At 58.4% G+C, this 11,669-nt stretch overlaps 1 protein-coding gene across 2 annotated transcripts in view; it reads left to right on the forward strand.

Moving 5' to 3' along the window:
- Nucleotides 1–2,560, forward strand: part of STARD10 (StAR related lipid transfer domain containing 10) — a 56,692-nt gene extending 54,132 nt beyond the window's left edge. For both annotated transcript variants that reach the window (XM_014955811.1, XM_014955810.1), the window contains exons 2-6: nt 393–540; nt 659–762; nt 890–1,007; nt 1,274–1,326; nt 1,599–2,560. In XM_014955811.1, coding sequence (XP_014811297.1) covers nt 393–540; nt 659–762; nt 890–1,007; nt 1,274–1,326; nt 1,599–1,811 — 636 coding nt within the window. In that variant the 3' untranslated portion in view covers nt 1,812–2,560. The remainder of the gene's footprint in view (nt 1–392; nt 541–658; nt 763–889; nt 1,008–1,273; nt 1,327–1,598) is intronic.
- The last annotated feature ends 9,109 nt before the right edge of the window (nt 2,561–11,669 follow it).

Here is an 11,669-nt window from a genome sequence, read left to right on the forward strand (position 1 = left end):
CAGGGGAGGGTTAGATTGAACATTAGGAAGGAATTTTTCACTGAAAGAGTGGTCGGGCGTTGGAACAGGCTGCCCAGGGAGGGGGTGGAGTCACCATCCCTGGCTGTGTTTAAGGGCCGTTTAGATGCAGTACTGAGGGATATGGTGTAGGGGAGGACTTTGTAGAGTAGGGTAGATGGTGGGACTCGATGATCCCAAGGGTCTCTTCCAACCTCAATGATTCTATGATTCTATGATTCTATCCTCCATGGCACGTGCACGTGGCTTTATAGCAACTCAGGGCCACACCACCACACACAGGAACAGCCTGAAGTCCTCGTTCCCCAGCAGGCACTGCTCTGAGCTCCGGGGGTGGGTGCTGCCACGCTGCCTAATTGCCCATGTCCCCACAGACTCGTATCTCCTGTAAGGACGTCCCTGCTGAGACGCTCTATGATGTGCTGCACGACACCAGCTACCGCAAGAAATGGGACTCGAACATGATCGAGACTTATGACATTGGGCGTCTGACCGTCAACGCTGATGTGGGATACTACTCCTGTAAGCAGCCCCCAACCCCTGGAGAACCCCAGGGACCCACTCGCTGACTCCACAGCCCCATGCATGGGTCTGGGGCCATGGGGACAATGGGGTGGGGTGTAACAAGGTCTTTCCACAGGGAAATGCCCGAGCCCCCTGAAGAACCGGGATTTTGTCACCCTGCGCTCCTGGCTGCCCCTGGGCAATGACTACATGATCATCAACTACAGCGTCAAGCACCCGGTGAGCCCCCCGACTGGCCACAGCTCTGTCAGGGGTGCTGGCCCCATGGGCCCCAAAGGCCAGCAGCCACAGGCAGGGCTGGGCAGCGACTCAGACAGGCTCTGAGGTGCATGACATCTTTCTGCAGAAATACCCACCCCGGAAGGATTTTGTGAGGGCCGTGTCCCTGCAGACAGGTTACCTGATCAAGGCTAATGGTGATGGTGCCTGCATCCTCTATTATCTCACCCAGGTGGATCCTCGTGGTGAGTAAAAGCAGGAGGGAGGGTACAGCATGCCTCCTCGGGGATGGGTCCCATTGTACCTCCAGAGCTGACCCACCATGGCTCTCCATCGCCTGGAGAGTGATGGGAAGTGGGGACAAACCCAGGGAAGATGGAGGTCCCCTCCCAGGGCACAGTGCCGTCAGCCCTGGGGGGGGATCAGTCTGGCACAGGGTGCCACAGGCTCATGGTGCTTCCTCTGGGGCTGGCCCAGATTGGCTGAGTGACAGGGCTTTGGGTTCTTGCAGGGTCGCTGCCAAAGTGGGTGGTGAACCGTGTCTCCCAGTTTGTGGCACCAAAGGTAAGCAGGGTGCGTGGCCGGTGGTAGGATGCACAGGCATGAGGATGAGCTGTCCCCTAGAAAGGGGCAGGATGGGTGCTGGGTGACCCAGGGCTCACAGGGCACACACCAGGCATGCTGCTGGGGCTGTGTGGTCCGCGTCAAACCTCCGTCCCCTCCCAGCACCCCCAAAAAGCAACCAATGGGGGAGCTGGAAGCTATGCCCAAAGGGTGGCTCCATCCCCACTGGGGACTTGGGGCACCATGGCGAGCTGGATCCACTCTGCCCACAGGCGATGAAGAAGATCTACAAGGCTGGGCTGAAGTACCCGGAGTGGAAACGCAAACATGACCCTGGATACAAGCCCTGGGTGTACCCGGAGCAGAACACGTTGCCCAGTGTCAGCCTGGCCGAGCTCTCAGTGCAACATGCTGACTCATTGGAGAACATCGATGAGACAGGGCTGACCGAGGACCACCTGAGCACCAGTGACCATGAGGCCTGAGCCCTCGCCACAGCCCTCTCCTGGGGCGACCCCCTCATGACTGGGGCTTGGCATCTTGAAGGGTTTGGGTGGGATTTTGGGCCCCCTGTACCTCAATAATCATGTCTGCTCTCCAATTCCTTCATCATAGACCCCCCTACTCAGGCAGCAGGGAATCCCAGGGTCCCATGGGAACCTGCAGCATGGGTGCTGCGAAGAGGGAGGACAGGAACCCTGGTCCCCCTGCACTCATGGTGGCCCATGTAAATGTCCCCACAGAGGAAGTAGAGCAAGCAGTGGGAGCGGGTGCCCCAACAAGATGCTGGACAGGGCAAGAGAGGGGGGACCCTTCTTGGGGTGGGTAGGAGCTTTCCCAGAAGCAGTATATCCCTTTGCCATTGTAAGACTTCCTAGGGGTGTCCCTCAAAGGTCCAGAATTGGGGGGGGTCTATAGGGGGTCATGCCCAGGCTTTTCAGCAGCACAGGGCTTGGGCTGACCCTCTCTGGCCCGAGTTTTGGGACTGCCAGGCCCACAATCAGACTGGACCCACTCCAGTCCACTAAGCTCCCCCCAGGGCTTTTTTTGACTCCCTACCCCCATCCCAGGGAACCCCCTCAGGTCCTTTCCTGGGCATTAGGCTCATCTCTGAAGGCTGGCTATAGTCCAGCTGGCTCTGGGGACTCCTTCCCCAGGTGGTGTTTGGGGGGATGTTCCCAGCAGTGGGGTCTTGGGCAGCTTCTGTCCCCACTCTCTCAGTGTTTGCTGCTGCTGTCGTTTCTGGCACAACAATAAAGGGGTTGGTGTGTGTGCGAGAGAGCTTCGGGATGTCACAGGATCGTGAGGAAACTGGCACTCAGCCCACCCCAAGACTGTCCAGGCACTAGGTCCTGGGTGGGACAGGAGGGTCAGTCCAGCTGGGTGGTCCTAGAACCCACGGGTGACCTTAAGCAGAGAGCGAGGTGGCTTGTGGTGGGGCAGGAGAGGCAGATGCTGGGCTCCACACACCCACACGCATGGGACTGAGTGTGCGTGAGCGTGGGACAGTTCCACCAGCTAACAGGAAGTTAGTCTAGACAGACACCACTGGGGGAATACGCTGACAAATGCTGGATTTTCCATCCAAGCATTTGCCCCCACCCTCTGAGGCTGCCTGAAGCTGCAGGGCTCCTGCCCCAGTTTCAGGCTAATCCGTGCGATGCCAATGCAAATGGGGCCATCGCTGATGAAGGTGCTGGGATGCTCAGCTCCAAACCAGTCCCAGCAAGGTAAAGACTAGGGGATATGGCCAGGATGTGATCACCAGGATGTGATAGCCACTCTCACAACCAGAGTTCTGCCTAGGCAGTGATGGGGGACACCCGCCTGGCAGCACCCAGGGCTTGCAGCCAGCCCAGAGCCACTTGTCACCGTGGTTTTTAGGTCCCATATGACCCTTCCAGCCTCACGCTCCCCAGTCACCCTCATCCCCTGAGGTCCCACCCCAAGCTGTGAGGGCTGCTGCCCTGTGCTTGCTTCCCCCTCACCTTGTGCTTCTCTTCCCCAGTTCCTCCAGACGCCAACCCCAGCATCCCAGGCACGGATGCTCACTGTCCCCTTAGGTCATGTATAGCTGCCCTCTTAGGTCACCTATGTCCCCTATGCTGCTCCAGGAGGACGTCACACACATCTGTCTCACTGCAGAGAGTGCCGGGGAGGGGAGAGGAGGTCCTGGCTGTTGGGGCAGCAGGCTCCCACGGTTTGCAGCTGAGCGGGATGCTCAGCTCCAAACCTGTCCCAGCAAGGCAAAGACTAGGGGACATGGCCAGGATGTGATCACCAGGATGTGATAGCCACTCTCACAACCAGAGCTCTGCTTAGGCAGTGATGGGGGACACCCTCCTGGCAGCACCCAGGGCTTGCAGCCAGCCCAGAGCCACTTGTCACCGTGGTTTTTAGGTCCCATATGACCCTTCCAGCCTCACGCTCCCCAGTCACCCTCATCCCCTGAGGTCCCACCCCAAGCTGTGAGGGCTGCTGCCCTGTGCTTGCTTCCCCCTCACCTTGTGCTTCTCTTCCCCAGTTCCTCCAGACGCCAACCCCAGCATCCCAGGCACGGATGCTCACTGTCCCCTTAGGTCATGTATAACTGCCCTCTTAGGTCACGTATGTCCCCTGTGCTGCTCCAGGAGGACATCACACACATCTGTCTCACTGCAGAGAGTGCTGGGGAGGGGAGAGGAGGTCCTGGCTGTTGGGGCAGCAGGCTCCCACGGTTTGCAGCTGGGCTGGCCCCACAAGCAGAGCAGGGGTGAGAAGCTGCCTCTGCAGAGAAAATGCAGAAAACCCAAGGGCAGGAGACGAGCAGGCTCCACCCTCACAGCACACAGGACTCATGGTGAAGGGAGCAGTCCCTCTCTGCCCTGTGCTGTTCCCACCATGTCAGCAGACAGAGGGCACCCAGAGCAGGGAGAATTTTACCTCTGAAAAGACACATCCCAGCCCCAAATCACCCCAATAACACTTTGCAATAATCATGGTAGAGCTGAGCTGGCCCCACAAGCAGAGCAAGGGCGAGGAGGTGCCTCTGCAGAGAAAATGCAGAAAACCCAAGGGCAGGAGACGAGCAGGCTCCACCCTCACAGCACACAGGACTCATGGTGAAGGGAGCAGTCCCTCTCTGCCCTGTGCTGTTCCCACCATGTCAGCAGACAGAGGGCACCCAGAGCAGGGAGAATTTTACCTCTGAAAAGACACATCCCAGCCCCAAATCACCCCAATAACACTTTGCAATAATCATGGTAGAGCTGGGCAGGGAAATGTGGGGAGAGCAAGAGGGAGAAACACCCCTGGGTGCTGCCCTGATGGGACAGAGTGCACTGGCACCCCCACGCTGGAGTGAAGAGCACCCCTCCATGGCCTCAGTGCTGCAGGAAGCAGCTTCATCTCTTCTTGTTGCCTGGACGTTTCTCTGCAGCAGCCAGGCTGCAGCTCTGTCACGGGGCTATTTTGGGCCAGCCCTACGTAGGTGTATGGAGCTGCTGAGCAAGCACCGAGAGGCCAGGAGGGAATCCCTTCCCCCCAGCCAGCCCGTGCCAGGGTGGGTGACAGCTGAGGATGTTGCCCGAAAAAGCCAGGGTGGCGGTGACATCAAGTGTGTGGGGAAGACAAGAGCCATTAGGGTGGCAGGGACACTGGTCCACATCCAGCACTGGGCTGTAGCAGGCCTCCTTGCCCCCAGAATCATCCCAGCCAGGGGTAGGGCTGGGGAGGGGGAGTGCCTCAGGCCCTGTGGGGGGCTGGGACCCCCCATTGCAGTGATTTCTTACTGAATGGTGTGCCACTTGTGGGTTTCCTGTTGCACAAACAGGAAGCGGGCCGTGCACCAGCATCCCCAAGCACCTGAGTGAGGGAGAGGGCAGGCAGAGTGTGGGGGGACCAGAGACTCTCCCCAGTCTCCTCACTGGGTTACTGGGGGAGCGGGTGGCCCACAGCCCAGTGGGGTGAGGGCCAGACACGCGGGGACTGCAGCTCTGCACGAGAGTCCAGCTGGACAGCTTTTCCTGCCTGGCCCCCGAGCAGAGAGGAGCCGCCCCACAGCGCAGAGATTGGAAAGGAAACGGGAAGCTGCTGCTGGAGGAGAGATTAGCCCGGAGGCAGTGATGTCAGCCGGCACCACGATGGATGGGGGGCAGGGGGACCGTGGCAAGGGCCTCTCGTGCTGTGTACACAGGTCCACAGCCCGTTCCAGTACCTCACGTGTGGGGGAGGATGTGACCCCATCCCTGGGATCTCATGCTTTGCATCTCCTGAGCTCATAGATAGGTCTTGGGCAGCTCTCACCCACACCAGGATCCTGAGCCCAGCGGGGAGCCCCGCAGCAACCTCTTTTATCTCATGGACTGGTCTTCAGCAGAGCTCTCGCCTGAAAAGCTCCAGCAGATTTCCAAGCCCAACAGCCTCCAGCTTCCCACTCCTCCACCAAGCTCTTCCAGGTGCTCAACTCTCTATCGAGCCCTGGTAAACCCTTTGGGCACAGCCCCAACTCCACATTTCCAGCTGTCCATTTGCCCTCTAGGTATGAGCCCTGCGTATCCTTCACCCTCTCCTGCTCCCAGGACCTGTTTCCACCACCACCACACACATCCCCCAGCATCATCCAGCATGGGTGGAGCTGAAGGTAGAGCAAAGGCTGCCCCAGGGTGCAGCAAAGGTTGATAGTGATGAATGGATGGATGGATGGATAGATAGATTTAGATAGATGGAAGAAAGGGAGGGGGAGAAGATTGGTTGGATGGAGGCACTGAAAAATGATTAGATGGATGACTGGATGGATGGGCAGGCAGCCAAACATATGGACCTTGAGGAACAGTGTCATCATGGGTGCTGCCCGGAAAGGGGAAGGACTGCACAGGCCAATGTGCTGGAAGGATCCACCCTTCACTTTGATCTTCACTTCTTTCAGCTCTCGTCAACATCTTCATGAAGTCCAATCCCTGAGCCCAAGGGGTGTTTTCTGATCCTACCCATCTGCCTCCTCCAGGGAGCAGGCAACACCTTCCTTCTGTGCAAACCCATAGACATGACAGGGCTCACTGCCTCAGCTGAAGGAGGAGCATCTAAATAGAGATTGCATCAGCAGGTTGGCAGACACCAGAAAGTTCAAGCGGAGACTTTGAAACTTGCGGTGTAAAAAGTGGGCTGATAGGAAGCCCTCAGGGAAAAAAAACAGCCTCAACACACACGTCACAGCTGCCGGTGCCCTGCCGGTGCCCTGCCAGTGCCCCAGCGTTCTGCTGTGCCCTACTCCCCTCTGACACAGCCCCACACCAACTGTCTGGTTCCAGGGTGCTCCCACAGCTCTGGGAAGGGGCAGCCCCCGTTGGGAACTGGGTGCTGAGCCTCAGCAGAAGGGCTTGAGCAGGGATTTCCCCCATGTCAGGGGAACTGAGCCCCAATCCTGACACTTAGGTGACTGTGGAGGGAGAAGGGAGGCAGGGGAAAAGGCTTTCTGCACCAAACTGGCCTGTCAGCAGCCATCAGGATGTGGGTTGTGGGGGCTGGGCCAGGCTCTTGGTCATGCTGGGCCACCAGATGGGACTGCAACTTGCCACTCTGTGGAAGTCCCAGGGTGTTCCTTCCACGCCTGGACAACTTTCTCCTCCCCAGCAGACCATCTCTGCCTTCCCAGCAGCCAGGGAGGAGCACCGCTCCCAGGAGCAGGTTATGGGAGGTCTATAGAGATGTCAAATGGTGGTGAGCCAAGATTTGTCCCCACACCAGCCACTTACACTGCAGACCTCAGCAACCTTCCCCTGAGCTGTGGTGTTTATATTTAGCCAAACAGCTTCCTCCAAGAGGCAGAGACAAGAACCCAGCAGGATGACACGGTCTGCAGTGCAGGGCCAGAGGGTCCCTGCACACCCTGTCTCCACATCCTGTCCATAGGGTGGTCCATGGGGCTGCCCATGCTGTCCCCAGCCAGAGTAGCTGACAGGGAAGGGGGAGGGAAGAAAAAGCTGTGGCGGGCTCATACTGAGTTCTGCTTCTGCTTTTTAGGAGCAAGCCTGTGATAAGGAGAAGCTGCCTTTCCACACCTAGATGCACACACAGGGACTTGTATGGGGTGACCCTCCCACACCAGGGGCTGCTGCTGCTCCCAGCCCCACCACACCCCCGATGGCTTTTGAGGGCATCATTGGGGCAGGGAAGGACCAGTCTGAGTTAGAGCAAGGAGGTTCCCAGGGATCTGGACCCTCACAAGGCAGGAAGCAGCTATCAACCTTGCCATCTGAAGGGCTGATGGGTGTTGTGAGATATCAGCCTCTGACATCCTCTGTGTGCAAGGTTGGGTAACAGCGGAGCCAAACAACTGCCAGCACCTACTGGGGCTCTTGTGAAACATGTTGCATTAAAGGCAGCCAGGTCAGCCAGTGGTGAAAACACAGGTTCCTCGCACAAGAGAAACACTCCTGATGTCCCCCTGCCACCCCAGACCTGGCTGCCATCCTGCTCAGTCCACATCCCCCTCGTCGTGGGACACCGGCAGTGGGATGGGGTGCCGCATCCCCTGCATCCCTGCCACACAGGGGAGGGTTTTGTGTTCCCAACATTTCACCCAATCAGCCCCAGTGCCAGACCTCCCAAGTGCCTTCATCAGCATGAACATTTTGCCTGTTTTCTGCACTTCAGCAGCACCTGCCCAGCGCCTGCACCCTGCCCAGTCCCAGGCCATGGTGGATATAATGAATATCTCCTCTTGCCTGCAGCCAGGGGTAAAAAGATCACATAGAGTCAAATGCACCCCAGGACTTCAAAAAATCTCCCTTGGCAGAGCAGTCTCAGGGTGTGCGTCTCAGGAAAACCATGGCAATGCATGTTGGGGAGCAGGACCCTTGCTGGGAAGGTGAGAGACGGAGCATGAGGGGGTGAGCGGGGAGGGCTGGAGGGCAGCCCCCAAAGGAAGGCAGAGCCTGGCTGAGGGGCAGGATACGGGACAGCCAGGCCAGGGGCCAAGTGTGGGGCTGGGTCATGCCTGGGAAGGGACCGGACAGGAGGGTGGGACAGGGATGGGGACTGGAGGGTTGGCCTGGAGGAGGAACCGGCAGTGGGAGGCGTGGGCTGGGTGCAGGCAGCAGTTCCTGTAGAGCTGCCTGCCACTGGCACCCCCACGCTGCAGTGAAGAGCACCCTTCCATGGCCTCAGTGCTGCAAGAAGCAGCTTCATCTCTTCTTGTTGCCTGGACGTTTCTCTGCAGCAGCCAGGCTGCAGCTCTGTCACGGGGCTATTTTGGGCCAGCCCTACGTAGGTGTATGGAGCTGCTGAGCAAGCACCGAGAGGCCAGGAGGGAATCCCTTCCCCCCAGCCAGCCCGTGCCAGGGTGGGTGACAGCTGAGGATGTTGCCCGAAAAAGCCAGGGTGGCGGTGACATCAAGTGTGTGGGGAAGACAAGAGCCATTAGGGTGGCAGGGACACTGGTCCACATCCAGCACTGGGCTGTAGCAGGCCTCCTTGCCCCCAGAATCATCCCAGCCAGGGGTAGGGCTGGGGAGGGGGAGTGCCTCAGGCCCTGTGGGGGGCTGGGACCCCCCATTGCAGTGATTTCTTACTGAATGGTGTGCCACTTGTGGGTTTCCTGTTGCACAAACAGGAAGCGGGCCGTGCACCAGCATCCCCAAGCACCTGAGTGAGGGAGAGGGCAGGCAGAGTGTGGGGGGACCAGAGACTCTCCCCAGTCTCCTCACTGGGTTACTGGGGGAGCGGGTGGCCCACAGCCCAGTGGGGTGAGGGCCAGACACGCGGGGACTGCAGCTCTGCACGAGAGTCCAGCTGGACAGCTTTTCCTGCCTGGCCCCCGAGCAGAGAGGAGCCGCCCCACAGCGCAGAGATTGGAAAGGAAACGGGAAGCTGCTGCTGGAGGAGAGATTAGCCCGGAGGCAGTGATGTCAGCCGGCACCACGATGGATGGGGGGCAGGGGGACCGTGGCAAGGGCCTCTCGTGCTGTGTACACAGGTCCACAGCCCGTTCCAGTACCTCACGTGTGGGGGAGGATGTGACCCCATCCCTGGGATCTCATGCTTTGCATCTCCTGAGCTCATAGATAGGTCTTGGGCAGCTCTCACCCACACCAGGATCCTGAGCCCAGCGGGGAGCCCCGCAGCAACCTCTTTTATCTCATGGACTGGTCTTCAGCAGAGCTCTCGCCTGAAAAGCTCCAGCAGATTTCCAAGCCCAACAGCCTCCAGCTTCCCACTCCTCCACCAAGCTCTTCCAGGTGCTCAACTCTCTATCGAGCCCTGGTAAACCCTTTGGGCACAGCCCCAACTCCACATTTCCAGCTGTCCATTTGCCCTCTAGGTATGAGCCCTGCGTATCCTTCACCCTCTCCTGCTCCCAGGACCTGTTTCCACCACCACCACACACATCCCCCAGCATCATCCAGCATGGGTGGAGCTGAAGGTAGAGCAAAGGCTGCCCCAGGGTGCAGCAAAGGTTGATAGTGATGAATGGATGGATGGATGGATAGATAGATTTAGATAGATGGAAGAAAGGGAGGGGGAGAAGATTGGTTGGATGGAGGCACTGAAAAATGATTAGATGGATGACTGGATGGATGGGCAGGCAGCCAAACATATGGACCTTGAGGAACAGTGTCATCATGGGTGCTGCCCGGAAAGGGGAAGGACTGCACAGGCCAATGTGCTGGAAGGATCCACCCTTCACTTTGATCTTCACTTCTTCAGCTCTCGTCAACATCTTCATGAAGTCCAATCCCTGAGCCCAAGGGGTGTTTTCTGATCCTACCCATCTGCCTCCTCCAGGGAGCAGGCAACACCTTCCTTCTGTGCAAACCCATAGACATGACAGGGCTCACTGCCTCAGCTGAAGGAGGAGCATCTAAATAGAGATTGCATCAGCAGGTTGGCAGACACCAGAAAGTTCAAGCGGAGACTTTGAAACTTGCGGTGTAAAAAGTGGGCTGATAGGAAGCCCTCAGGGAAAAAAAACAGCCTCAACACACACGTCACAGCTGCCGGTGCCCTGCCGGTGCCCTGCCAGTGCCCCAGCGTTCTGCTGTGCCCTACTCCCCTCTGACACAGCCCCACACCAACTGTCTGGTTCCAGGGTGCTCCCACAGCTCTGGGAAGGGGCAGCCCCCGTTGGGAACTGGGTGCTGAGCCTCAGCAGAAGGGCTTGAGCAGGGATTTCCCCCATGTCAGGGGAACTGAGCCCCAATCCTGACACTTAGGTGACTGTGGAGGGAGAAGGGAGGCAGGGGAAAAGGCTTTCTGCACCAAACTGGCCTGTCAGCAGCCATCAGGATGTGGGTTGTGGGGGCTGGGCCAGGCTCTTGGTCATGCTGGGCCACCAGATGGGACTGCAACTTGCCACTCTGTGGAAGTCCCAGGGTGTTCCTTCCACGCCTGGACAACTTTCTCCTCCCCAGCAGACCATCTCTGCCTTCCCAGCAGCCAGGGAGGAGCACCGCTCCCAGGAGCAGGTTATGGGAGGTCTATAGAGATGTCAAATGGTGGTGAGCCAAGATTTGTCCCCACACCAGCCACTTACACTGCAGACCTCAGCAACCTTCCCCTGAGCTGTGGTGTTTATATTTAGCCAAACAGCTTCCTCCAAGAGGCAGAGACAAGAACCCAGCAGGATGACACGGTCTGCAGTGCAGGGCCAGAGGGTCCCTGCACACCCTGTCTCCACATCCTGTCCATAGGGTGGTCCATGGGGCTGCCCATGCTGTCCCCAGCCAGAGTAGCTGACAGGGAAGGGGGAGGGAAGAAAAAGCTGTGGCGGGCTCATACTGAGTTCTGCTTCTGCTTTTTAGGAGCAAGCCTGTGATAAGGAGAAGCTGCCTTTCCACACCTAGATGCACACACAGGGACTTGTATGGGGTGACCCTCCCACACCAGGGGCTGCTGCTGCTCCCAGCCCCACCACACCCCCGATGGCTTTTGAGGGCATCATTGGGGCAGGGAAGGACCAGTCTGAGTTAGAGCAAGGAGGTTCCCAGGGATCTGGACCCTCACAAGGCAGGAAGCAGCTATCAACCTTGCCATCTGAAGGGCTGATGGGTGTTGTGAGATATCAGCCTCTGACATCCTCTGTGTGCAAGGTTGGGTAACAGCGGAGCCAAACAACTGCCAGCACCTACTGGGCCTCTTGTGAAACATGTTGCATTAAAGGCAGCCAGGTCAGCCAGTGGTGAAAACACAGGTTCCTCGCACAAGAGAAACACTCCTGATGTCCCCCTGCCACCCCAGACCTGGCTGCCATCCTGCTCAGTCCACATCCCCCTCGTCGTGGGACACCGGCAGTGGGATGGGGTGCCGCATCCCCTGCATCCCTGCCACACAGGGGAGGGTTTTGTGTTCCCAACATTTCACCCAAT

This window comes from Calidris pugnax, unplaced genomic scaffold (assembly GCF_001431845.1).
Source record: "Calidris pugnax isolate Ruff unplaced genomic scaffold, ASM143184v1 scaffold228, whole genome shotgun sequence".
In the NCBI taxonomy this organism is placed as follows: Eukaryota; Metazoa; Chordata; class Aves; order Charadriiformes; family Scolopacidae; genus Calidris; species Calidris pugnax.